The 25,194-nt window shown below is 40.5% G+C and overlaps 1 protein-coding gene across 8 annotated transcripts in view; it reads right to left on the reverse strand.

Annotated features, from left to right (window-relative positions):
• The window catches only part of anks1aa (ankyrin repeat and sterile alpha motif domain containing 1Aa), an 83,073-nt gene that overhangs the window by 37,166 nt on the left and 20,713 nt on the right, over positions 1-25,194 (reverse strand). For all 8 annotated transcript variants that reach the window (XM_074681055.1, XM_074681051.1, XM_074681052.1 and 5 more), the window contains 10 exons: positions 16,459-16,755; positions 15,801-15,876; positions 15,609-15,710; positions 15,425-15,511; positions 15,161-15,330; positions 14,898-14,948; positions 14,315-14,444; positions 12,337-12,380; positions 11,373-11,466; positions 3,971-4,431 (listed from right to left, as the gene is read on the reverse strand). In XM_074681055.1, the coding sequence (XP_074537156.1) occupies positions 3,971-4,431; positions 11,373-11,466; positions 12,337-12,380; positions 14,315-14,444; positions 14,898-14,948; positions 15,161-15,330; positions 15,425-15,511; positions 15,609-15,710; positions 15,801-15,876; positions 16,459-16,755 (1,512 nt within the window). The remainder of the gene's footprint in view (positions 1-3,970; positions 4,432-11,372; positions 11,467-12,336; positions 12,381-14,314; positions 14,445-14,897; positions 14,949-15,160; positions 15,331-15,424; positions 15,512-15,608; positions 15,711-15,800; positions 15,877-16,458; positions 16,756-25,194) is intronic.

A 25,194-nucleotide genomic window follows, 5' to 3' on the forward strand; every position in this document is an offset into this window, starting at 1 on the left:
CTCAGATTCTATCCTCAATTTTCAGTGAGTGTCTTCTTGGCAGGCTTCGAACAAACAATAAACTAAAGTTATGTAGTTGACGTTTGCTAATGTCCGACCACGCTGAATTAGATCAAGGCAGAAACCTTCCCTGGGCTCCTGATTCTCACAGCTATAAACTCCCAAAACAAGGTTACAGATGTTTAACACAAGACAGAGAGAGTGAGTCACTCGGCTGAGGTGTTGTGCTGTTCTTTGCCTTTAGGCTGGAGAAGAGTTTTGAACTTTGATGTACTTCAATAAACCTAGTGTATTGGAACCCCACCCTATCTGTTTGTTGATGGGAGTATTTCCAGACAGAACAAAAACAGGTCCATTCACTGCTTCTCCTAAACTAGAGCCTGCTTGTTGTGGGCTGGTTTGACTGTTATCAGTGAGCATTGAACAGTGGCGACGTCAAAGAGACAGCTGACACAGTTTGTCTGCACCACATTGTCATAAAGACAAGAGCCTGGCCAACATTATACAGCAGATAATGGCCCCATCTATAGTACTGTGGAAATATTGACCTGAATTATTAGACTGAAATTGGCTTGGTCTATATGATTAGCCTTAATCTTCTTTTGTGGCAATATTGATCTGACTTATCTTTTTGGCCAATATTGCCCTAAATTATTTTATTGGGATGACATCAGCCAATTTTGGGCTGACTGACACTATTTGGCAGATATTGGCCCAATTGATATTGGGGAGATATTTACCACAACCACAAGTTAATGACCTAAAGGTCCCATATTATGCTCCTATTCTGCTCCTATTCAATATGGATCATTGATGTCTTCATGAAATGGCAGTAACATGTTTTGGTCCAAAAAGCCAATAAACTAAGCTCAGCAGCATTGTTTCCAGGCTCTCATAGCCCCTCTGTTCAGAACGGTCTGATTTAGTGGGCGTGACTTTCATATGTAAATGAGCCACTGCTGATACCGCTCTTCCGCGTCACTGAGAGCGGCGCCACAAGCTCCCAGTGCACAATGTTTAGAAAACAGCGAAGCTCGTTTACCGTGACATTACAGGCTAAAACAATAGGCTAAAGGCTAAAGTTAGCATCCTGAGGCTAACACAGAGACAGGGGGGGCACTGAGGAAAAGCTCTTACATCTGCTCTACAGCACACAGCATTTAAAATACTCACATTTCCAGGGTCTGAGGTTTGTTGGTGGATGGTTGGTAATGCTGGCTGGATTCAGAACCAGTCTATTCGCTAGCCCTCTGTTGTACTGTCCAAAGTTGGAAAAGCAGTCGGCCGTGAAGTGACTAGCACACACATGCACAGTTTTACTGAGTGTAGCTGGCACATTTCCCTTATTAATGAACTCTAGCCACTCAGCCTTGTCCTCTTACGAGATGGGAAGCTTGTGCATGGAACTACGTGGCTGTTTACAGCCAAAAACTTGCTCCTAATTGGTCAAAAAAAGGGAATCGCTGACGTCTGCAAATCCCCAAAATCTAAACAGCTCCTTTTTCGTCAGGATTTACATTACGTCACATTTACAAACATATATTTTACATTAACAAGCACTACTAAGAAGAGGTTTTGTCATCAACTATCACATTTTGTGGGCTTGGAGGAAAGCCAAAGACCCACAAATTTGCCTAAAGGCTTAATAAAGTGATTTTTTGCATGATATGGGACCTTCAATTATATGGATTAATATTTGAAACAGCATAAAACACATCTGACATTATTCTATAGATGATTGGTTCAATTTAAAGCTAATTTAGGTAATAAGCCAAATCCTGAATGTTTGCCCCCGTTAATCAGCCAGGCTCATAAAAGACTGCCCCCAATCCAAAAACTGCAAGCACATCCACAGCTGTGCACACAAGTCTATGAAAAAGCTAACAGTAAAGGATTATCCCAAATTAAATACCAAGAAAGTTTACAATTTTGGTAGCATAGGACTTGTATTATTCTTTCCCTGTTGTTAGAATCATTAAAGTTTAAAGCTATGGTATTGTGGCAACACCATGTTGAGCTGAAACGCAAGTGAATGCGTTAATCAGGTAAATTATCTCACAACAGTGTAAAGTGAGGATGTTGTAAAAATGATGTGGTCATAAAAAAAATGCGGAATGATTCGTTATTTAGAGTCATGTTGTGGTTTGTGATGCAGGCGACGGTGCAGAGCCCTGAAAGCTGGAGACTCTCAGCTCACTCCAGATTACTATCAGAGAAACTCATCAACAACCTATCAAAGTTTTGTAGAGATAAGATGAATTTCGTCCTATATCCGTTGTGCAGAATCACAACATCCACGAATCACACTGGAGGGGTTATTGCAGGGATCGAAGAGGTGCACAATCCTAACCGTCCATGTACAAACTGCTGGCCCAGAGCAGGCGTGGTATCGACCCCAAAGCCAAGTTATCTCAGTTCACCGTGGATGCTGTGATAGCCTTGTGTAAAGGAGCACTGGGCAGCAATATGATCCCCTCCTGGCTGTGGAGGGAGAGCATTAACAGAGCTATCGGAGCCCATGATTTGCTCTATCTGGCATCATTAATGTAAGTCATGGCTGTGCTGCAGTGCAGGAGAGCTTTAAAAAATGTATGTTCATGACAGCATAAACACACCAGGGAACCCAAAATGCGAGGACAAATTACTTAGATGCTAATTGAGAAGCTTGGAGGATATCATTAATCCTATTCTGCATAAGAGGATTGTTACAGGATGATAGTAAAAGAGCCAAACAAGTTCCCATATACCTCTGCTCAATCACTGTTATATGGACCCAAATCTCACGGTCCATTAAGTGAAGCCAGTGTTAGAAATGTGCTGACCTTAATGCTCTGTGCTTTTTATCTTTCTCAAGCTGCAAAACAATGAAGAGGTGACATTTCACAGACACCATCTCCTGCAATTTTAGTATTCATCAGTGTTGTGTTTGTCACAGTGATTTTCTCTGTACATACACAGTAAGGTTGGTTCCTGCAGCTGTTACATTTCCCTCTGAATCTCAATTTCCATATCTTGTCTTAACTCTCAGCTTCTCAGCTGCTTTATCCCCATCCTCTTGTCTCGTATAATCTCCTCTCTCTCCGGCTTGACTCAGCTCTTTATCTACGTCTCAGACAAAGCATTAAAGTGCTGAATGGGGAGGTATTTATAACTAGAAATATGCATGATGATGACAAATAGAAGACAGGGTAGCAAAAAAAATGAAACGAAAGTTCTCACTTTAGAATAAAGGATTAAGCGTTTGAAGACTTAAAAAAATTAAACTAATCTTAATTCTTTCACACATTTTATATCACAGCTTGTGTTTTCTGAGTGTGTGTGTGTGTGTGATGAGGTAGACATCAAAGTGGAGCAACCCCTTCCCCAGGATCAGATGAGTCAACAAAGCTGTTTACAGTACATACCAAGATTTTCATTCACTGTGTTGTTGCTGGTAAACATTGTGTTGCTCCAGAATAAGAACAAGCTAACTTGGGCCCAACAAGAGAACACAAGAGGATTTTTAGACCGTGCTGACATAAATCTTGCATAAAATTTAGTCATGCTTTAAATCTGTGGTTACAAAAAAAAAACCAAGTGTGTGAGTACAAAAATTGCAGTGGTGCATCAGCAAACACAAATGGTGCTTCCCTTTGCTTTTCATGAAAATATTTTTTATCACTTTGGTTAAATTATAGTTTTTTTTAACCATATTTGGTGATTGCTTCTAGGGTTAATTTGCATTGAGCCTGTATTAGTGTTTTTGTGGCAGTTTGGATTTGTTTTGACTTTATTTTCCTGTCTTTCTCTTGAGATGAAACAACTTTTAGAGAATTCATTAAAGAGAGTTTTCTACTTCTACGCATACACTTTTAAAGTTGTTTCATATTCTTCAGTACAGACCATTATTTGGACTGTAATGCTCCTCCAGGATTAGGAAAGGCTAAAGTACCCAAAAGTTACTCAAACTAATCCAAACGTCAACACTTACCTCATCCCACTCTGACGTGAAAGACGGAGACTTCTCCAGTCTCTTCTTCCCTGTGCTACAGTTAGAAACAGACTCGCTCCTGTTCCCCAGCCCTCCGTCCTCTTCACTTGGAGGCGACACCAGCAGGTCAGAGTCAGACTTGGAGAGGCTGCGTGCCAGCTTTAAGTCTCCGGGCCGCATCCTACCAGCACCCCCAGCCCCTGAGTCCCTGGGCTCCTTGTTCACAGTGGCATAAATTGCTTTTGGATCACAGTCTGTCAGGATTGCGGCCATGCTGGGACGGCTGGGTGGCGGTGCAGCTGCTCCTGCTTTTGCTGCTTCCTCTTTTACTTTGGCAGGCTTTCTTGATTCTGGCGGGACACCTGGAAGCCTAAAGGGCTCCTCGTGGCTGTCGAAGACAGGAGAGGATCCGTGCAAGAGGCCGGTGAACTGCTCCGGGACACCTGCTCCCTGATCCTGATCTACAGACAGAGAGAAGAAAACAGGAGGAAAGTTTGTGAGGAGAAAGAGAAGTTTGAGGCTGTTTGAAAGTGGACTTCTGACTGAGGGGCAGATCCTTGGAGCAGGGATAATAAGAAACCGCCCACACAAGCCTAGAAACACATCTGTAATTGTTTCCTACCAGAAGTGACGGAGAGAAACAGAGCAAGAGAAGGAGCGAGGAGAAGGAGCGAGGAGAAAGAGCGAGGAGAAGGCGTTTGTTGGCTGGAGAAATAACAGAATTCCAGACCCAGCTTGCAGCCGTCTGACGACTCTCTGCTGGTGCCTCGCTGCCTGTGTTTCGTAACAGGGTGTTAGAGCTAGTCATCTCTGGAACAAGCCTCATCTTACAGGCCCACTTCTCTTTAAGGTCCCTTTCTTACTAACATGACACAGCATTAGAGTTTCCCCTAAGCCTCTGACTAACACTCAAATAAAGCCTGCAGCCAGCCACAGTATTTGATGTTTTTAATGCTCTGTTTTTCATGTAGAGTTCAACCTTGCAGAGAGTGTCTTCTACGGTATAGGCCAAAAACAAATACCTCATTTTATGCACCTCAACATATACAAATACACAGGATCACACCTTCACTTTATTACATTAAATTCACCAATACAAATCTTCATCTAAAGATGTGTACATTTTTTTCTTTGAGATAAAATGATAATTGTTGCGATATAAATTAAAAAATGTAGAATAATCGTTCAAAACCATCTCAGAACACATCTTTACAATTGCTTTTTTGGTATAACAAACTCAAAACTCAAAGGCTCAAATTTGTGCATTTTAATGCCTGTAACTGCTGAAAATAAAATCCAGTAAATACAGCAAATATTTACTGAAGGTAACACATTTGGCTGTTAAAACAGAGTTGTATGATGTTTGGTGTCAAAAAACTAACTTACGCAAGCACAGGCCAAGTTTAGAAAAAATAAATCACTTAGTATAGATGAGATGAAATACAAAGGGTGGCACAAATTCAACTTTAGTCAAATCAATACCTTTACAGGAGCTTTAATTGACCTGAGACTGTGTATTGAAATTGTTGGGAAATTTAGTTTATTTTATTCAATTAATCATTTGTTTTTGCAAATCTTCTGAAAACGTAAAAAAAAAAATAAAAAAAAATACATACATTTAAACAACCAACACGTTAAATAAAAAACTCTCGATTGTCAATACCAGGATTATGAATAAGTAAATATAAACATTGAAATTGGTATTATCGAGAACAAAACCACATGTTGAGTCCAAGCTGTAATGCAGCCACTTAAAGTGACTAGTGGTATAATGCTTAGATGTTCTACTACCCTAATGTAAACGATCACAGAAAACAAAGGTCATATCATAGCGCTACACAGCATAGCTACTAATTGTGTTATTAGCATCTCCTAGTATAGCATTATTTTACATATTCTGAAGTAATGAGTGGGTATAAAAATGCATGAAGGCTGTGTTTGATTTAACTCAATCAAAGCAACGCATAACTTGTTCAGGTATGTGGGCGTTGACCTGCAAAGAGTACTGAAAGCGGAGGGTGCTGACTCTGCTACCTTTTGCCTCACAGCAAAACAATATGGCATAGTTTATTTACAAACTCTGCCATCTTTTCATGGCTATTAATTGTTAAAAAAATGTTTTCTTTTATTACGACCAGTCAGTTAGTCAGAATTTAAATTTATGTTTCAGAGACTTGAGAACTTGTAGCTCATCTAGAGCACATCTAGAAAGAACAGTTGGTCTCAAATGCTTTAAAATTAGAATGAGCCTCATACTGAAGGTCCACTTGTCTGTTGTGTATCTGTCCTACCAACACCACAGCAAGAAGCCTCCCCCACTAAGCTACCAACTAAACACAGTAACTACAACAAGACACAACAAAGAAACTGGAATATAAAAAAAGGATATCAAAATAAACTGAAAGGAGTTAAACTTACATCAGCTGCCGTCTCCAACAATAACAGCTCCTTAATGAGAACAAGCGGGCAAGAGCAATTAAAAACAATTAGATTTTCCTCCTCCCTCTCCCCGAGGAATTACTGCCACCTAAGCCTCTTTTCTGCAAACAAATTAGACGCGGGATGTCACCGCCGACGCAAAGACTTCAGAAATTCACATCAGTCTGTGTGGTCCTAAATACATCTCTCCTTCTGCGCCGTGCCGCTGCGTGTTGGACTGCCGTGTGACCAGCAGCCCTCTCTGTGTGTTTGCTGCCTTCTAATTCTAGACCCTAATGGGGGGCTCAGGAATGGAAATTTGAATCACCCTATCCTCCAGCAAGCCAGACTCCTGATAATTAGCTCTGTGGCACATGGTGAAGGAGTGTGTATGTAGAGGATGGTTGTGTGTGTGAGTGTGTGTGCGTGGACTGTCTCTGACAGGGTAACAGGGTCAGGGTGTTTGGTGACAGGGAATCTGGGGCAGACACCGCAGCAAAAGAAGTGACCTGTTGCAACACTTTGTTTGTCCTTCACAGGAGAGTTAGTGCTGACAGTTTATGTCTCTGCTGTCTCTGAACATGCTGCTTTAAGGGTGAAAACATCACAAGAAGCTGGCTGTGAGGGAGTCAGATCTACAAAACATGAAGGGGAGGAAGCGTACCATTTAAAAGTTTGACATGCACGTTCAACAAAACGCCCCATTAACTGTCTCAGGGGCCATTTGCAGTGCCCTACAACGCCCTGCACTCCTTCTTCAGAAAATTTCTTAACACTTGTTCATCTAAAAAAAGTCATGTGGGTGTGTGTGTGTGTGTGTGTGTGTGTGTGTGTGTGTGTGTGTGTGTGTGTGTGTGTTATAAGAGGTGAGTGAGTAAGTGTACTATGTGCATATGTCTGTACCACAGCCAAACACCCACCCTCTCCTGGCAGCTGAGGAGTGTGAACGCCCTATGAGAACATCAGTGCGCTTCCAACAATCTCACACGGAGTTAACCCTCGCTGAGACAACTGTGTCTCTTACTTAAACAGCCTCACAGTGGAATATGTGTCTACAGACACAATCTGGTGTTATTGCAGCTCATATAGAGGGGTGAAGTCACTGCAGAGGTGGGATGTGTATTTCATTTGGCAGCAACGGCTTCATGTCAAACAAATGAAGTCATGTTTGTTTTGCAGCCAGTGCTGGCTGTCACTCTGCAGCTGACATGCTCCAAAGCCAATCTGTGCCCTGCCTGTGGAAACTCTGCGCTGGTGTTGATGTTGATTTGAAGACATTTTTGACTCTGGGTTAGGAATGGAGAATATCAAAAAGGAAAGGGAGACCTTGTTATTGATGTTTCGACGTTACCAGTAAAGTGAGTGAATCAATACAGTGTGTTCTTTTTTTAAATCTTTGATTGATCCACTGAAAATCTTTACAGCACATTATATCTCTCAGTTTAAAAGTGCAACAACATGTCTAAGGGATCATTACAGCTTTAAAAAAAAAACTTCAAAACCTTACACTCTTTGTCAACTTACCACAATAACAGAGGGGCAGATTTTTTTTTTTTGATTTCTGTTAATTATTGCTTAAGACTATTTTGCCTTTTAATTGAAAAACAGGACAGAGCAGGAAACAGGGTGAGAGTGTGGGCTAGGCCTGGACCCAAAACAAATTTTGCTGGACGATATATTGTCCTACAATTATTAACGATAAAGGATATTATTAACAGTATTATCTTGAGACCAAATTAACCACTGATATTAAAAAAATATATAATAATGCAATACACCCTTTCAAATGCAATAAACTTTTATTTCTCATGAGGATTTACTAATGTAATTGGAATACTAATAACTTGAATAAAATAAATAAATATAAACAAACAATAAAAATGAAATGGGCTCTCAGTCAAAAATTGCACTTGAATAAAAAACTGAGTTAAAATGCAAAATTTATTTTGTGATGTAGGAAACCACACTCTGTGTCCATATAAATTTTCATCACCCAGGTCAGAGTTATTCTAATAGCTCGAAACTGAGGCAACTGGACTGTTTAGAGTTTGTGAAGTTTCACCTCTCATTCATGAGGCTTCATCGGCTTCATCGGCTTCATCCCAAATTACAAAAACAAACACCCATTCACAATGGGATATATTGAGGCTGGCAAAATTATTGAGTTCATTTCATTTATTGAACGATTAATTGATTTATTAACTGCCATCCCAAGCAAAACAAAGTTCGCTACTTACAAACTGAACTCTGGCTCAGTTAAAGATGTATGTGTGTTTGAAATAACAAGATTAAGTATTTCACCCTGATTTGTCTGCACCAGACCTACAAGTGCACAGAGGTCCAAAAGGCTGGTGGTGCTAGCTCTGCTGGTGTTAGGCTGGCAACACACTAGTGACTAGACAACTTTTATAGATGCTCACCGATTTTACTATCCTGGGAGACCACTCACATGAAGACACTTCGGACTGACTTAGCATGACAATTCTTTCATAACACACACTTAGTGATTCCTACACCTACAAGGGCAGCGATCCCATAAACACGAGATGTCGGAGAAGCTTGCATGACCAAGCTAGATTTCAGAGGGTAACCATGAGAGTGAATAATGTCATCCAGCCAGTTGTCCTGGCATGTGTTCAGCGACAAATAAAAACAGTAAAAGATTAAGGGTAAATAATACCACTAGTCTTCTTTTTCAATATTCCACTCTGCTCTGTGTATAGTTTTGTTGTCATGCTCATGAGCTGTGACACCCAGTTGATGACACTTCCCATACTCCTCTCATGGGTCATTACAGATATCCCATCAGTGGCAATTTGACCAAGTATATAAGTATTAGCATTTTTAAAACCAACAATTCCACATCAGGAAGCTCTTACACAGACAGAAGGAATAAAACAGTTGTATTGATACAGCAGGCCCCAAACTCAAACAGGTAGCACAAAAATGGTTTCCTTCATCACCATTCCTGTTCTTAACATATACTTGTGACTATTTCAGCCCTGTGGGGTCCAAAGGGTGGCTTTACTCCACTGGAAACTCTATAAAAAATGACACAGAGGTGGAAGTCTGTGGGGGAACACTATATTCTTGCTGAGAGCAGCAATGTGTTTGTGACAGATGATAAACACCCCAGCATTGCTGACTGTGCTCGTATGCACCCCACCTACCATGGAGCCCTGAGGATCGGTCCCATGCTGTCCGCTTACAGGGGAGAAATCCTCCCTCTGATTGCCTCTGAACTAAAAACATTTATATCCACATGTGCAGAGGGAAACATTTGGGCTCAGCCAGCTGTTCTGATTTCATGTCAAAACACGAAAAAGTGGGAACCATAACTTGCAGATGTGCAAATAAGACAGAGAAGAAAAAAAGTGGTTTTCACTTATAAAACAAAGCTGTGGTTTCTGTGGCTTTCAAAAGGGGAAAACAAAGAATCATTTTAGAGGAACTGGGAAGGGCATGGAGACAAAAAAGAAATAAAAAGCTTTCTACACCCTGACTTTACTGAAACATCAGATTTTCATCAGCCAAACACTTACTCACTCAGTTACTCATGAGACTTGGGACAAATGTGCTCCAAAATGCTGAGCATTAAACATCATTGAAATGTTTAATACCACTGGAGTTAATCCCATGAGGATGATTTAGCTAATCTTTGGTTATATTAGGAGGTCAAGATATATTCTCTCCTCAGAATATTACTTGTTATCTTAAAGCTAAAAGATTTAGATGTCAAGAAGTGGCTAAAAGCTGAGAATCAAACTTCTTTTTCCTTATAATTATCAGAATTTTTGCTTTACCCTCATGGTGGCTAACAAGGATGGAGGATCTGCAAAGGCCAAACAATGTGCATCAAAAGGAACATGCAGTAAACACAGAAATTATGAAAATTCAAAAACACATGCAACAGAAACATTTTGCAGAAAAAGAAGCCTGAAAATGGTTTACAACTTCATATCAATTTCCTGCTTTTGGGCCTTTGCAGATCCTCTGCCCTTGTTGGCCAGTGCCAGTAAGGTGGGTAGAGTAAAAATGTTTTCAGATTTTATCAATATTTAAATTTCTCTGAGACACAGCTCCAAATTGCTGTGTTCTTCCTATATTTCCTGGCAAAATTCTTAGACGTTTTTCTGGTTTGACTTTTTAAAAAACTAGACTTTATACAGCACTGGCATCCAAATTTTATGATAACGCATTCTGGTACATACTGTCCAATCACAATTAACAAAACTCTGCCTCAACTGACTGTGTTAGAATCAGCACTAGTTGGAAACTCACAAAACTATGATCAAACCCCCCCCTAAATTTTAAAACAAAAGATCAGATCTATTCTATGAATGTTGCTAATGTTTTTTGACAACTCTGTGCAGTGAACAGCTTTAATATCTGCCTCACAACAGCATTAAAAGGAGGATTGAACAGGCACCCAAAGGCAGAATAGCTCTGTTCTCCAGTAAACACCACCAACCGATCAGCTAGCCTGTCATGCCTGCCTGTACAGTTCATTATGTAACCATGCTCAATGGAGACATCTGTGTGTGTGAGTCAGAAAAAATCCCAGAGGCCATGCTCCTTACCTTTGCTTTGCTCCTGACTGGATGACGTAGCAAATCCAGCTTTAGGCAGGATATGAAGCTAAGATAGGAATGTCACAATCTGATCAAGAATTCTGCTTCATATCGAGAAAGAAATGAGTCGTGCCCACTTGCCAGGGAGCGTCAATCAGCCTGCTCCCGACAAGCCAAATCCGCTCTGCTGCCTGAATATGCCAGTCATGCATTCTCTGGCAGCGCTAATCCAAGCCTGTCCCATATCTCCCTGCAAACTCCAACGCATCGCTCCTCTTTCATTGACATGCTTGGCTGCTGTTTTTGAAGTGTAATGTGTCCACTGCAGCTCTTCTTACTCTCACAGCATTGCAGGGAGCAGTTGTTGTTCCATCTTAGGTTGCTAGAATCTCAGAGACAGTGATAAAACTCACCTCCTGAAGCTCGTGGGCCCACCCGGCCTGGAGGGTGCAGAGAGTCTTTCATCTTGTTGGAGGCTCTGAGGTCATTTGGGGCAGTGGGTTTACGCTGAAATGGGATGGAAAAGATTAGAGTTTAATTACATCTGTCAGTCCAAACATAGCTTCTGTTTCCTTACTGTTTATCCAGCTAATTAAGTAGCATTTGCAGCAAACCAAAGCATCTGTTTTCTACATGTTTTTAAGCTTTTTAACCTGATAGTTTTTTCTACCTGAATTCAAACATTCTCTATCCCACAAATCTACTCTGGAGGACACTGAAGATGAAGCTGAAATTTTTAAGGTGGTCTAAAATGATACAAAGATATCCTCTGATTGACAGGGTTGGTTTCAGCCATGATGTTTCTAAGCCAACAGAGTTGTAGATCAGAAGAAAGGACATGGTCCTGGTCTTTCATTATGATAAGACAGCTGAGAAGAACAGCTAATCCAATATAAACTCAAAGTAAAAGTCAGGAGCAGACACTGTTGGCAGCAGGTGGGGTTGAAGGTGTGTGGCAGTGATAATAAAAACCGCTAACTGCATGATAAATTGAAAAATGTAATAAAACCGGATATGAAGGAGCAATAAATAAAGGAGGCGGTTTTACATGCAGACCCAGCTGAGAGGGCCACTTTATGATGACTTGTGCCTTCTGCTGACATATGACTCAAACTCTGACTGCCAAGAGACCTCCATCTTTATTATATAACCTGCTATAGTCATACGGCCATGCTCCAGATATGCAATTCAAATTGCAGCAGGGATACGGCTCACTGACTGTCAAAACTCTACTTGAAGGATTTTTGAACAGCTTGTTCTCGCAGACGTTTTGCAAAAGAACTGGACAACTGGCATGCATTGGGAAAAAAAGCACTTGACTTCAGAGTGGAGATATAAAACATATGAGAAGGAAAAGAAGAAGAATTTTATATTTACCTGAGGTAGGACACTGTTGGAGGACTGTGTAGTGATTTTCTCGTCTAACAGAAAAAAAAACAGAAAGCAAAGAAGTCAGTAGCATGGAAGATCATGCAGGTCAATTCAGAGCTTAGCAGCTCAATTTACATTATAAATAAAGATGCATGCCACGTTATGCCAAAATATTTTTTTCAACATTAAAGCAAATGTCATCACAGGGGATTGTCTCACTATTTGGATGATTCCACGTGAGCAAATTTCAGTGACTTACAGTTCTACTTATTTTTGCTCTCTTTCTCAAAAGTCCAATCAGAAATTGGAGAAAGAGCTTTTGGGTATTTTGTGCCCCCAGCCTGGGAATTATTGCAGAATGACTCAAAACTCAAAAAGCTGATGTCCAAAATGTATTTAATCTATAATTAAGCAGATTCTTTAGACTATCAATGTTTATACCTCTTTTTTTTAACAAAACTGACCCCTAAATTGTTTATTTTTTGTTAGATTTTTTATGCTTGTAATTTGCACCAAATTCCCCATGTGTCAGTGTCTGCAACTGTGTTTATGCAGCTGAATGTCTTGGCCGTGTCTTTAAAAGGGCATTTTCATTAGACCAACTGGGTTAAATACAAGTTAAAAATTTGAGAGGTGATTTGGATCACTATCCAAATCCAGGACTTTTTAAAAGGATTATTCATCATTGTGAGATAGGGCCGTTTTCACTATATGTGTATATAACTCCACCATAAATGATCGGATTGCTTTGCAAAACAATACAAGACAAGGTCGTGATAATTTCTGACAGATGTAAAAGTACGATCCGGATCCTGGAAATATTCTGGATACTAAGATCCGGAATATGAAATATGTACTGGGTCATCATAATTTTCAACACTGTGAGGTAACAAATTATTGTACAAACCTGCAGCTAACACCAAATTCTAGCAGAGAGTCTGCTGAAAGGGAGTATAACATTAAAGTAGGACTAAAGTGTTGTGTGACAATAACAATATGCTTGGCATTGGTCCATGCTCTCTGACTGCTTTTCTAGTTTTGGTGTATTTGATGATTAAATGGGAAAATACTTAATATTTAACACTTTCATTAGTTTGCCAGGGTTAGCCAACAGGCTAGTTTCTATCAGAGTCTCTAACCAGGTGTTAAAAGAGGCTCCCCCAGAGGAAAAACCCATCTGTTAATGTGACAGAATGGGCTTTATAACCTTTACCGCAGCCTCCCTTCACTTTTAAGCTGCTGTTATGTCGTCCATCTTTTACCCCCAGCTCATTTGTTGAACACACTTTTCTGCCTGTTCCAGGGCAGAAGGGGGGGCATCATGCCAAGACAAAGTGATGTTTAATTAAATCATGTTTTATGCATGGGAATTATCCTGCCCATGCCAGAGACACTTCAAATTAATCTTCAGGCTGTTCAAACAGCATGGACATGACAAAGCACTTTTTAAAACAGATGGAAAATTAATCGTTTATGTGCCAGGACGACTCAGGGAAGGAAAGATTCCCTGTTTTCTATCCTCATCATTTATCCACTTTAGTGTAGGCACGATGACATCAGCAATCAAACTCCAACCCTTCAAGCTGGGTGACGCTTTTTAATGGCCACTACAGAGGCTGACTAAGCCGAAGGGCTCGAGGGGCTGCTTTTAAAACATAAACATCAACAGCCATGGATTCAAATGGCCGTCTAATTTAATCCCATTTAATCCAATTGCACGCTGTGCCATTCAGCGACCACAGCCAAAGGAGGGTCTGAGTATACGTCACACACATCCACTGGAAAGAGTTGGTCATGTGAGTGTGTGTGTGGGCTCATTAGGATAGGAATGTGCACTGTTGTGTTCTTGGAAAGCATCAGCAGACTTTTATTTTGAAGAAGGAACAAGAAGGATACAACATTGTTAACAAATCAGTCAAAACATTTAAAAAAAGGTATCAATTTATGGGTTAACTTCCTCTCACTGAATCACTATGACATCTACCTCTACTGGAATGAGACTCCTGGTTGGGCGGTGGGACTTTGGTCTGTGCTGTTAGCAACAACTCATATGTGTGATCCTCCTCCTCCACTCGCTCTCCTCTTTCGTCTATGCTGCTGTTTGTAAAGTGGGCCTGAAGAAACAGAAACAAAGTTGGAAGAGACAAAGAATTCAGCAGCTTAAATTGAACACTGGAGCATGTTTTTTATTGAATAAAACTCTAACTGCAACTTGAACGATACATTCTTTATGGTCATCAACATTTGAGAAAGCCGGACAGGTTTCTCCAATTTTGTCTCCACTCTTTTTCCACTTCACTTCTCCTTCTTTTACACCCCCACTGCCTCCTTCTCAGGCCGCACTCACATGAATATTTATGAAGAAGTTGTTTGATTTGAGCAGCAGCCGTGAAGAGGACAGTCATGACAGGGCTTGTGGCGAAAAAAAGTAAGCGCCTTCTCACTGGCACATGATTGTTTTTTAATAGCAGCTGTGACATTGTGCTAAAACTAATGAATAGATTTTAAAATATAAAAATAAATCTTTACGCTTGTACTCTGTTTGGCACAGTAAAGATAACACTCACCTCTTCATCATGACCAGGGCCAGGATGTGACGAGTGGACCAGGCGTTCTTTCTGTAAACGATCAAGTGGATCTATTATTAGTTTGTTGGAAGAAGCAAATATACATATTCCCTCCTCTCATCATCAACTGAAGGGGCTTCAATCCCACACATATACATAAAGGAGCACTATCACCCTCTAGTGGGAGTTCTGCATTCATCCCCTCTGTAAATCCAGCTCTGCTCCATGTACATGTGTGTGTGTGTGTGGGTGGGCTTTGATACCTTGCCAGCTTCACTATCCGGCCGTCCAGAGTCCCTGTCTGAGGATTTGCCGCTGGTGAGGCTGTCCAGAGAGTGGCAGGAGGTGGCTTCAAACAGAGCCTCATATGGGCTCTCCTCTTCGGGACCTGGGGCCAGCCCAGAGATCAACTCACTCACCTTCTCTAGATCGCCTTTGAAACACAACGAGAAAGGGTTTGTTTTTCTACAATTCCTGCTAAGGCTGATTGCTGCACACACTTTTTTCAGCCATCTGGTATTTGTTACCTTTCTTCCTTGGACTTGGACTCTCCTGAGGTGGAGGGATTGGTGGAGGAGGGAGGTCAATGTCAGGAGGTTTCCCAGTCATGTGACCTACAACAGACAAACAGCTAATTGTATGACAGCTTCTGCATGTGACATCAAGAGGATACTTCCCCGCACATCTGTGCTCTCTTATTTCTATTTTTACCTATGATAAGAGCAACGATCTCTCTGCTCTTCTGCGAGGGCATGTCTTTGACAGTGTCCAGCGCTGTCAGGCCCTTCTGGTCGACAATGTTCACATCGATACCTGTACGTGTAAGAGCGGGTAGACAAGAAAACAGTTAAGTGTTATGTGTATTCTTTGAAGCCGTTTAAATGTTGCTTGTGCTGTACAGACCTGCACTGAGAAGTTTCTGCACTACATCAGCTTTTCCAAATAACGCAGCTTCATGCAGAGCGCTTCCTTTTTCGGTCTGCAAAGAGACAAAAACAAAGAGCATAAACAACCAGAGGCACACAGAGAGTTGACATGAATATGAATGTTATGAAAATTCGAGCTCATTTTTATTTCCTCCTGTTATTCCCATATGAGTCAGACTCAGTAAAACCTGCAGCTCTTCTACTCTTGAACCCACATTTCGTCCACTTTCATCCTGACAATCATGTGGCTGAGGAGTCAAAGCAGCTCACAATCATTTTCCAGCTCACAGGGCCACGCTAATTGAAACCTGCAGGATGCAAAGCCTGAAGGACACTAGCTAGACTCCCTTTCCTTCATATGAAGGAAAATAGGCCAGAGAAAAGGGGGCGGATGGATGACACTGTTTAGTTCAGAGTAAGAGCCACAGGGTCCACCAGGGGGAGCAAGGCCAGCCCTGCTTTGATACCACATCAGCTCATCTGCAAACGGAGAGCTTAAGAGTCTCACATTTAATCTCATTGCTGTCATGGGAAGTAGCAAGAGGAAGTGCTGCAAGAGCAGATTAAGTTTCCCAACCTTATTTGAGCCATGAGAGCATATGAAGAAAGATTTTCAGACTAAAGTCCACACATACCTCGTAGTTGATGTCCATGCCAGCATCCAGAAGCACTTCCACTACAGACAGGTGTCCGTTTCGAGAGGCCAGATGCAGCGGAGTGTGTTTCTTGGTGTTGCAGCTGAGCAGGTTAGGGTGAGCACTGAGAAGCAGCTTGACCACCTCCAGGCGGCCATACAGAGCAGCGAGATCCAGGGGGGTCTCAAACTTGTTGTTCCTCATGGTGGGGTCTGTGAGCTCCTCGAGCAGCAGCCGCACCACCCGGGTGTGACCATACTGGGCAGCGCAGTGCAGCGGCGTCTCATTGTCATTGTTCTGTTGAAAGAGCACGAGTGATTAAGAGCATGAGTGATCAAAAATCAGAACAGGAAAACAGCTACAAAGACAAAGAACTACACCAAAAATTAGCTTACAAAGAAAAAGTTATACACTGAATCATTTTGGTTAATGAGTTAGAACACAGACGAATCATTGTGAGGTTAACCAATCAGTGCACAGAGCCCCAAACGTTTACAGAACAAAAGGTCATGAGGAGCACCAAAGTGAAGCCTGGAGGGAGTGTATGCTAGGATGGAGCAGAAATGTTTGAGGGAAGAGGACCAGCAGACATACATGGGCTAATGAGGACAGGTGTGTGTGATGGGAGCAGGTGCCAGAGGCGGCAGGGTGCAAGCAGAGGGTCAGAAGCGCCCCCACAGGTGAGGGATCAGCAAAGACAGAGGCCACTTTTGTGAAGAGATGAGAATATTGCTGGCTTGTAATAAGAGAGGGTTTATGTGCACGTTTTGTGATCTACAGTGCATCTGGAAAGTATTCACAGCGCATCAGATGTAAACTAGCACAAAGGAGGATGGCGTCTTGTAGCTTGGCACAGTTTGGCAGTATTTTATTAGGAAATTGAGGTAAAGTTAAATCCAGGCTGTCACCAAAATGCATAACAAGCAGAGACATGTGATCACCTAATGGGGCTTGTATTTTTTTTTTTCCTGCTACCGACAAATGCTAACTTGGAACTGCAATATATGACTGTGAATAGCTTTTTAGATGCTTGGCAGTGACAAAAAAACATCTCGCTGTCTTAAACTTTTAAGCTCAACTTTATGATACAGAGAAAAAACTTCTTGATGTTTTGACTACGTTCACAAAAACCCTTTATTGTCAATTTTTTTTTATCCAGTATTTTCATTCATTTTCAAAACTCAAGCTTGGGCTCTGAGGGTTATTCTGCTGGGTAGAGAGGGCTGGTGGTGCTAGCTCAGCTAGCAATAGCCACACCTGGCAAAGAAATTTGACATTGTTTACCTGCAGACTCTGTGATCCCATGCTGAGCCTTGTCAAATACACCTAAAATCATCTGTTTCTGAGCCTTTTCTTTACCCGTACACTACTCTGGATTTAAAACCATGCAGGAAATTGGTCACTTTATTTAGACCATTCTTACTTTGTCCAAAATTACTTAAATCACCTTTCTTCTCCACTTTGATACTCGGTTCAAATTTCAGCAGCTCGTTTTGACCTTGTTTTCATGCTTCAAAACATAACTTTTTTGCCATGTGATTGGCTAATTAGATATTTGCATTTATGAGCAGTTGAACAGGAGAATCTAAATTAAGTGACCTCGGGATGAATTTATGTCATGTGGCATGCAATGTAAAATATATTTTAATGGTCGTTATTTTTTTTATTCCTGATGAATACATATATAGAATTACCTCAAAAATATTCATATAAAAATTTCCTAACATGAAGAAAAAGGTAAACTGAGACATTTAAGACTTTGTTGATGGATTTGAAAACTTTCACCAACCAAGTTTGTTGGTCCATGTTAACTGTTTCATAATTCATTTTGACAACAATCCAATCCCTTGAAAAATTACTTGAATAAACTAAAGATTTGAATGTATGAAAATCAGTAATTAAATGTTTCCCTCAATATAAAAAATATTCATTCACATTTTGTCAATCAATCATGGTAACTTCTACATTGAGCTCATCTCTGCAGCAAAACTTTTGGTTCTCTGAGAGAAAAAATCAACCTCCTAATAGACAAGCAGCCAAACAGCAATTAAAACTTTGAGTCAGTAAGTGGAGCTGAATGGATCTAATGACTCTCAGGCAGCAACAAGATCAATGCCTAACAGACCTGTTAGCCTGCAGCACTGGTCACTATCTCTGCCCACAGCAGCCAGCAGGGGGCGAGCAATCCAGGAGCTGCACTGTTGATGGTGTGGGAAAGCTTGCTGACTAAGTCAAACAACTGACACACAACCAGTGCTACATTGTTCATGTACAAGTTTGGAACTTGAGTAAAAAAAAAACAAACAAACCAAAAAAATAACCCTGTTTACCTTGTTTGTTTGTTTATATGTATGTTTGTTCAAATATAAGAGGAGGCGTGAAGGTAAACATCACTGTCACTGCTGTGAATCTCTTAAGGTGTAACAGAATAGAAACTCTATGATTCATAGCAATCAGGAAATAAAACTCAGCAGCGTCTTGGCTCTGTTTACATATTGTGCTTTAAAAAGGTGTGGCAGATCATTCCAGCTATCTAACAACCACACGCCCTGAGAGTCACTCATTCCAGACTCACAGATCCACCTACAAAAGGACTGACAGCTGGCATCAGAGGCCCCCACACAGACACACATGATGCCAGCTTTGGGTGACCCCCAGAAATACATGCCAGCTGTGCCACAGGAGACAGGGTGTCATGTGGAGGACGGGCCAACAGGGCGGCTCTGGACAGGTGTCAGTCTGCCTTAAGTCTGAACCAGACAAAGGACTGGAGCCTGATGGGAGCAGCAGGTAAACCAGTGATCGAAAAATAGAGAGAAGAGGGGACAACAGAGATAAGAGGGGAAAAAAAAGAGAGTTAAAAGTTGGGAAAAAAAACAAGATAAAAACAAGAGAAAAAAGAGAGAGAAAAAAAGGAAGAAAATAAATGGGAGGTGGAAAAAAAATGAAAAAGGAGGAATAGAAAAGGATGTGAAAGACAAAGATAGATATCAATAAAGAGTGAGAGAAATGAAAAAGACATTTGGAAATGAGGAGGATGGGAAAAATAAAGAGATGAGGAAGAACAGGTGAAGAAGAAACAGATCAAGAAAGAGAGGAAAACAAGAAGGGTAGAAAAGACGGAGAAAGGAATAGAGAGCAAAGAGGAGGAAAAGAAAAAGAGAAATAGTTAGAAAAATGAGAGAAACGGATAGAAAGATAAAGGAATAAAGAAAAGAGGGGAGAGAAAGATGAGGAGAAAATAAAGAGATAGGGAAAGAAAGAGAAAAAGGAGCAAAGGAGTAAGGGACAGAGAAAAAGGGGACAGAGAAAGAGGTAGAATAGGAGAGGAAGAAAGACAAAAAGAGAAAGGAAAGAGGAGACAGAAATGGATTAGACAGGAATAAATGAGGGAAGAGGGAGAAAGAAAAAAGAGGAGGAAGTATGGAGGGAAAAAGTAGAATGAACAGCTAAAGGGAAGTAAATAAAGGGGAAAGGAGAGAATGAAGAGACAAAATAGGGAAAAAAGAACAAAAGAGACAAAGACAGATAGACAGATGTGGGGTTCAGTCGGGAATAGCACAAAGATGAAACGGAAGGAGAGAAAAGAGGAGAGAAACAGAGCTACAGTGAGAGAAAGAGTAAAAGGGAGTATTGTGTTTTACTGTCAAAGCAGGTCACAGCTTGAGCAGGGAGAGAGGAGGCGGGGCTTAGGGAAACAAAACGACACCTGCCTATCAAAAGAGGGAGCACAGAGGCTGGCTGAGGAAAAAAGAAACCAACTCCTGTTTTGTTTAAACAAAAAAAGACTTTCAAAGAGCCTTACTCTAAGAAGTCAATAAAGGGACCTCAGCTTTCTCTGGCTGCCTGGGTGGTTTCAGATAAATCTGGGATTCTCCTTTCTGCTGTTTTCTCTCCAAACAAACAGAGGAGTACACACAGCTACAGAGACACAGGAAGGAAAACTGTACTTTATCTATGATGCAGCATCAAATTTTCACCACAGCTTTTTAAAGGAGATTTACTTGGAGAGTTTGATGACTTCAGCAGGCAAATGTACACGCTGCGATGACATCAGCATGATTCACCTCCTCAGATACGCAGGTTTGCTGCATCAGTGGTAATATGAGGTAATCTAGCACGCAAAGATTTACACAAAGCAACAAAAACAACAGAGTAATAGAAATACTGTGATTATAAGTAAAACATGAGGCAGTTTCACATGATATGAAAAAAAGCGCAATACAAGATAAACACAATTGTCTGATACTCTGAACTCCTCAGAGCATGTTCAGTGTTTCTACTGTCAATGAGATGGTCAAGGCTCTATATCCGTGTGTCTGTAAGCATCTGATCACATTAAAGATGGCCGACCACACACTTGACTCACTGATAGATACAAGCAGCTGAGATACTGAGCCTTAATATCCCTCCTTAGGTGTGAGTTACCGTCCACTTCTGCAGGAGCTCTAAATTCCCCTCTGAAATATCATTATCATCTGTTCAATTTTTTTTTGCACTGACTGTCTTTTGATCTCACATTTTAAAACATTTACCTAATATTTTACAGGGATTACTTCAAAGGAGGATTAGGGCTATCAAAAGAAGACCATAAAAAAGGAAAACTACATAAGAAATCTACCAGAATAGAGTTGTAAGATAAAATACAGATACAGGGATAATCACAAAATTTACAAGAAAAATTGAAGAGGAAAATTACCACGGATTGATGTATATATTCAGAGGAATATAACTACACAAATTATCTCTTTTTTTTAATTCTCTAAATTTACAAGAGTTGTAGTCAACAGAAAAAAAGAATGTACAAGACTAAAGTGGACTTCAGGAATTTAAGAGATTAAAGTTGGAATATTTCAAGAAAAAAAACAAAATTTTTAAGGTTTAAGTGGAAAACTTATTGAAATAAGGTGTTGTAAAGGACAACACAGCTGAAGTTCTCTGAGACAGATGTTGTCATAGGCTGTGGATTAAATATCTGTAAATTCAAAACCCAATCTCACATTAAAACTGACATTTTACTGTCCAAAGATTGGCTTTATTCACACAAATCCTCAGCTTTTATCTCCAAAGTTTCCAAATATAATTTTAATGTCATAAATGTATAAGCTAGTTCTTGCACATATTTGAGAATAAACTCATAAATTTATAACTCTTACAACTTCATTCTCAAAGGCTTCTTTTTTCTTCCTTTTCCCCAGCCATAACTTTCACAGCATGTGAAATTCAAAACAAATGGAATACTTTCATTGTTTGCAAGTCCCTTCTAAATATTTGAGAATATTATATTCTGCTAGTACTGGGATGAACAACGTCAATAATGCAATGAGTAAAATAAAAATAGGTAGCCTGCTGGTTTAATTTAATACAGCAGATCAGGAAAAGAAATTGATATTAAATTAAGTTGCCATTTCCGGGAAAGCTTTTGTATTATGTAACAAGGACTCAGTGAGCTTCAGTGACATCTCACTCTGCTAAGAGAACAGGACCAGCCTTATCTGGACTGAGCTGCCACAGTCCACGTGAGCAGTCATGTAGGAATAAGACAGAGCTCTGAAAGTTTTTGCACAAAATGATACAGACGACTCACAGCCAGGCTGAGAAGGGGTTAGACTTCATATCTAACATACAAAAAACATAGTTACACTGCCTGATCAGAGTGTTAATAAAATTAAATTATCTAATTTTACCCTGCAGCAGACAACAACTTGACTTGATCCTTGACCTCAGAGGATGTTTAACATGGGGAGATTAAGATCTCTACTGTGATGATAAAGCCCGTCCTAACCAGAAACATCTGGAGATTACTCTGCATTGTGTTTTCATGCTGCACAGTATTCACAGAGGGAGGAGGGACGAGCCTAACAGTGACAGAGAGAACAGAGGATGGTATGGTTCTCACAACCTGCGGCTGGGAGATGCTAACATGGTTTGACTAGCGACCTCTGTCACGTGACGTGCAGGCTGGCAGCAGAGCGAGGCAGCAGTTACGTCACCCTGGCCGCTGGTAGCTGTAGTAGTAGAGCTGGATGGTGCTGCTGGATGGGATGATGGTGGTGGTGGTGGTGGTGGGGTAGGCTGAGCAGCTGTTGCAGCTTGAGTGCCAAAGGGCCGCCCAGGCTCGTGTGTGCCCGCTTAGACTGTCACAAACTGAAATCCCTAAACCACAGCTCACACACACGCACCAGCAGGTGTCCTAAAAATTCTTCTGACTGAGGCTTTACTATCATGATTCAACTGTCATCAACGTTTTAGGTAAAGAGCTCCTGATATAGTTTTATAATCATAATAATAAATGTGTAATAAATAGTTTGTAAGACATTTGAAATGAGTGGTTTTTAACATATATTGGGTAAATTTAAGTAATTTGATGAACAAAAATTCAGCAGTTTAATAATAATTACCTTATTTATATAGCACCTTCAAAAATAAATCTTTTACAAAGTGCTTTGAAAGATAAATATTTTTTTCTTAGAAGTCAGATGTTTGGTCTTGGAATTACGTCAGATCTAAGATGACTGTTTGGAACAACTTGGAAAACTATTCAGCCACTATCAAGATTCTTAGCCAATTCCAGGCAGTGACAAAACGTGGACAAAAACAACATGACAAGATGTCACAGACACAGACAGAAGATACACAATAATATCAATGTGTTTGAGTTAATTACAGAGAACAAGACTTCTATAGATCAACACTACTATGAGTGCAAGTTTATTATTGTTGACGCAGGTGGACGCCATCTTTGATTTTGAGCTTGGAGTTAATAAAGGTGCTCCGAATTCCCCAGTGAAAATTTTGAGTTTAAGGGGCCATTCTGGATGATACATCTGACAGCATCTCAGAATTTCTAGTTTCTTATATCATACTGAACACACCATTGAGGAACTAAGGAACTTTCAGGTTTGCATAATGGGCAAGATCTTCTCTTGATAATGATTTTGTCCTTCACATCAAATGTAATGTTGTTTAACAAAAAAAAACCCCACAAACATTTATTTCTTCAAGCAGTCCAATTTTTCAGTTTTGGTTTATATTACATAAACTGTGTAAAATGTAACTCTTGACTGTTATAGCAGTGAGCTGAAGAGCAGCAACAGAGCATAATGCATCAAGTGTTACACAGAGAAGTAGCTGGACCTTTTCACTTTTTAGGTCATAAAGAGAAAATACTTCTTACCCCGGTCTGTTTCAAGACCAGTTTAAAACTTTGAACAAGAGCTTTATTATTAGTCTTTATTGAATATCTTTGTATTTGGCACTTGATAAGTCAAAAATAATCAATGGAATAAGGTTGAGTTGCACCCTTACAACTTTTTCTTTTGGTCAAGAATCCAAAATACCCACCAAGCTCCCAAAGTGCTTTCTCTCTCTCTTTTAATGTAAGCAACAATGTTTTACGGCTGAATCTCATTGAGGATTTTTATTTGGCCACGTAGCACATTCCAGAGAAAACAGACCTTGCAGACCTGAGATAAATGTTCAACTGGCTTTCTGCCACAGATTTATTTCTCTGCACAATGAAATATTTCTGTCCATGTATGAAAAGTCAGTTCTACCTTCATACTCCCCTTGATTAAAGGGGACAAAATCTTTGATCATTTGAAAACAAATAACCTTCATATCTTTATACCATCTCAGCTTTGAAGCTGTCCTCCTCCCTTCAAAAACAAGTGACTTCAACTGCCATCCAAGACACACCCTGAAATTTGCAAATGCAAATGAATGACAAAGAAGAGATCCCAGTCCTTGTGTTAAATAACAACACGTCCCCCCCGAGGACTCGTCAAACCCCTTTTCTTGGCACGACAGAGGGAGCAGGGAGCAGAAGGTAAAGGGAGGTGGAGGGGTGGTGTGGTGTGGTGTGGTGGTGGACTCTGATGTGACAGACTGAGGGGATAAATGAGAGCGCTGGCAGACTGCGAGCGCTGTGCCTAGAGGAAGGAGGAGGGAAACTCTGCTCCACTGATAATGAGGTGACCAAGTCCGGAGAAATTATTCCTGCAGCTGCCAACACAGACTTTCCTGATGTCAGCCTTTTGAGATACTGCACACCAAGCCTGACACACACACAATCCATCTCAGGTCTGAATATAAGCACACAGCTGACAAAACATAAACATTTGTGCTTATTTCTACCACTAAATGCCATAGATCTGACATTTCTCAAAGATTAATTTCATGTTTGAAGTATTCCAGGGGAAACATGGAGACCAGGATAGACTTAATGTCAGAGCAGTCGGATATGTGAGCCTGGGTCAGGGGATTTCATCTAAACATATATCGCATCAGACATGTGACCTATATAAAGAGATGGAGCCTGGGTGAGAGGTAGCGTGATAGGAGTGTGGGCTGACTAAGGGCTATATCCCATTAGAGAAATACACAGAATATATGGTAATTAACATCAAAAGAGGTCAATGAGGAGAATTGTTATAATGGTCTCTTGTGAAACCAGGCTTCCTATACGATCATTATTCAAAAAGTCACCCTCGCTGAACGTGCTCCAGTGATTTCTACATGAAGTTTGACATTTTAATGTCTTAAGTTAGATAATGAGATAATGAGATAATGATACCAATTTCCTGAGTGGTCTGCCATGACGCTCTCCATTATTATTCTGACTTCTTTGAAAATGCTTTTAACAAGGGAGAAATTTGGAGCTCAAAGAAGCTCAGTGAAAAATAAATGATTAGAATAAAGGAGATTAATGGAAATTAACTTTTAGGATTAAATGAT

The sequence above is a fragment of the Halichoeres trimaculatus genome, unplaced genomic scaffold (assembly GCF_033239565.1).
Source record: "Halichoeres trimaculatus isolate MK-OKI-2021-1 unplaced genomic scaffold, fHalTri1.1 fHalTri1_scaffold_11, whole genome shotgun sequence".
In the NCBI taxonomy this organism is placed as follows: Eukaryota; Metazoa; Chordata; class Actinopteri; order Labriformes; family Labridae; genus Halichoeres; species Halichoeres trimaculatus.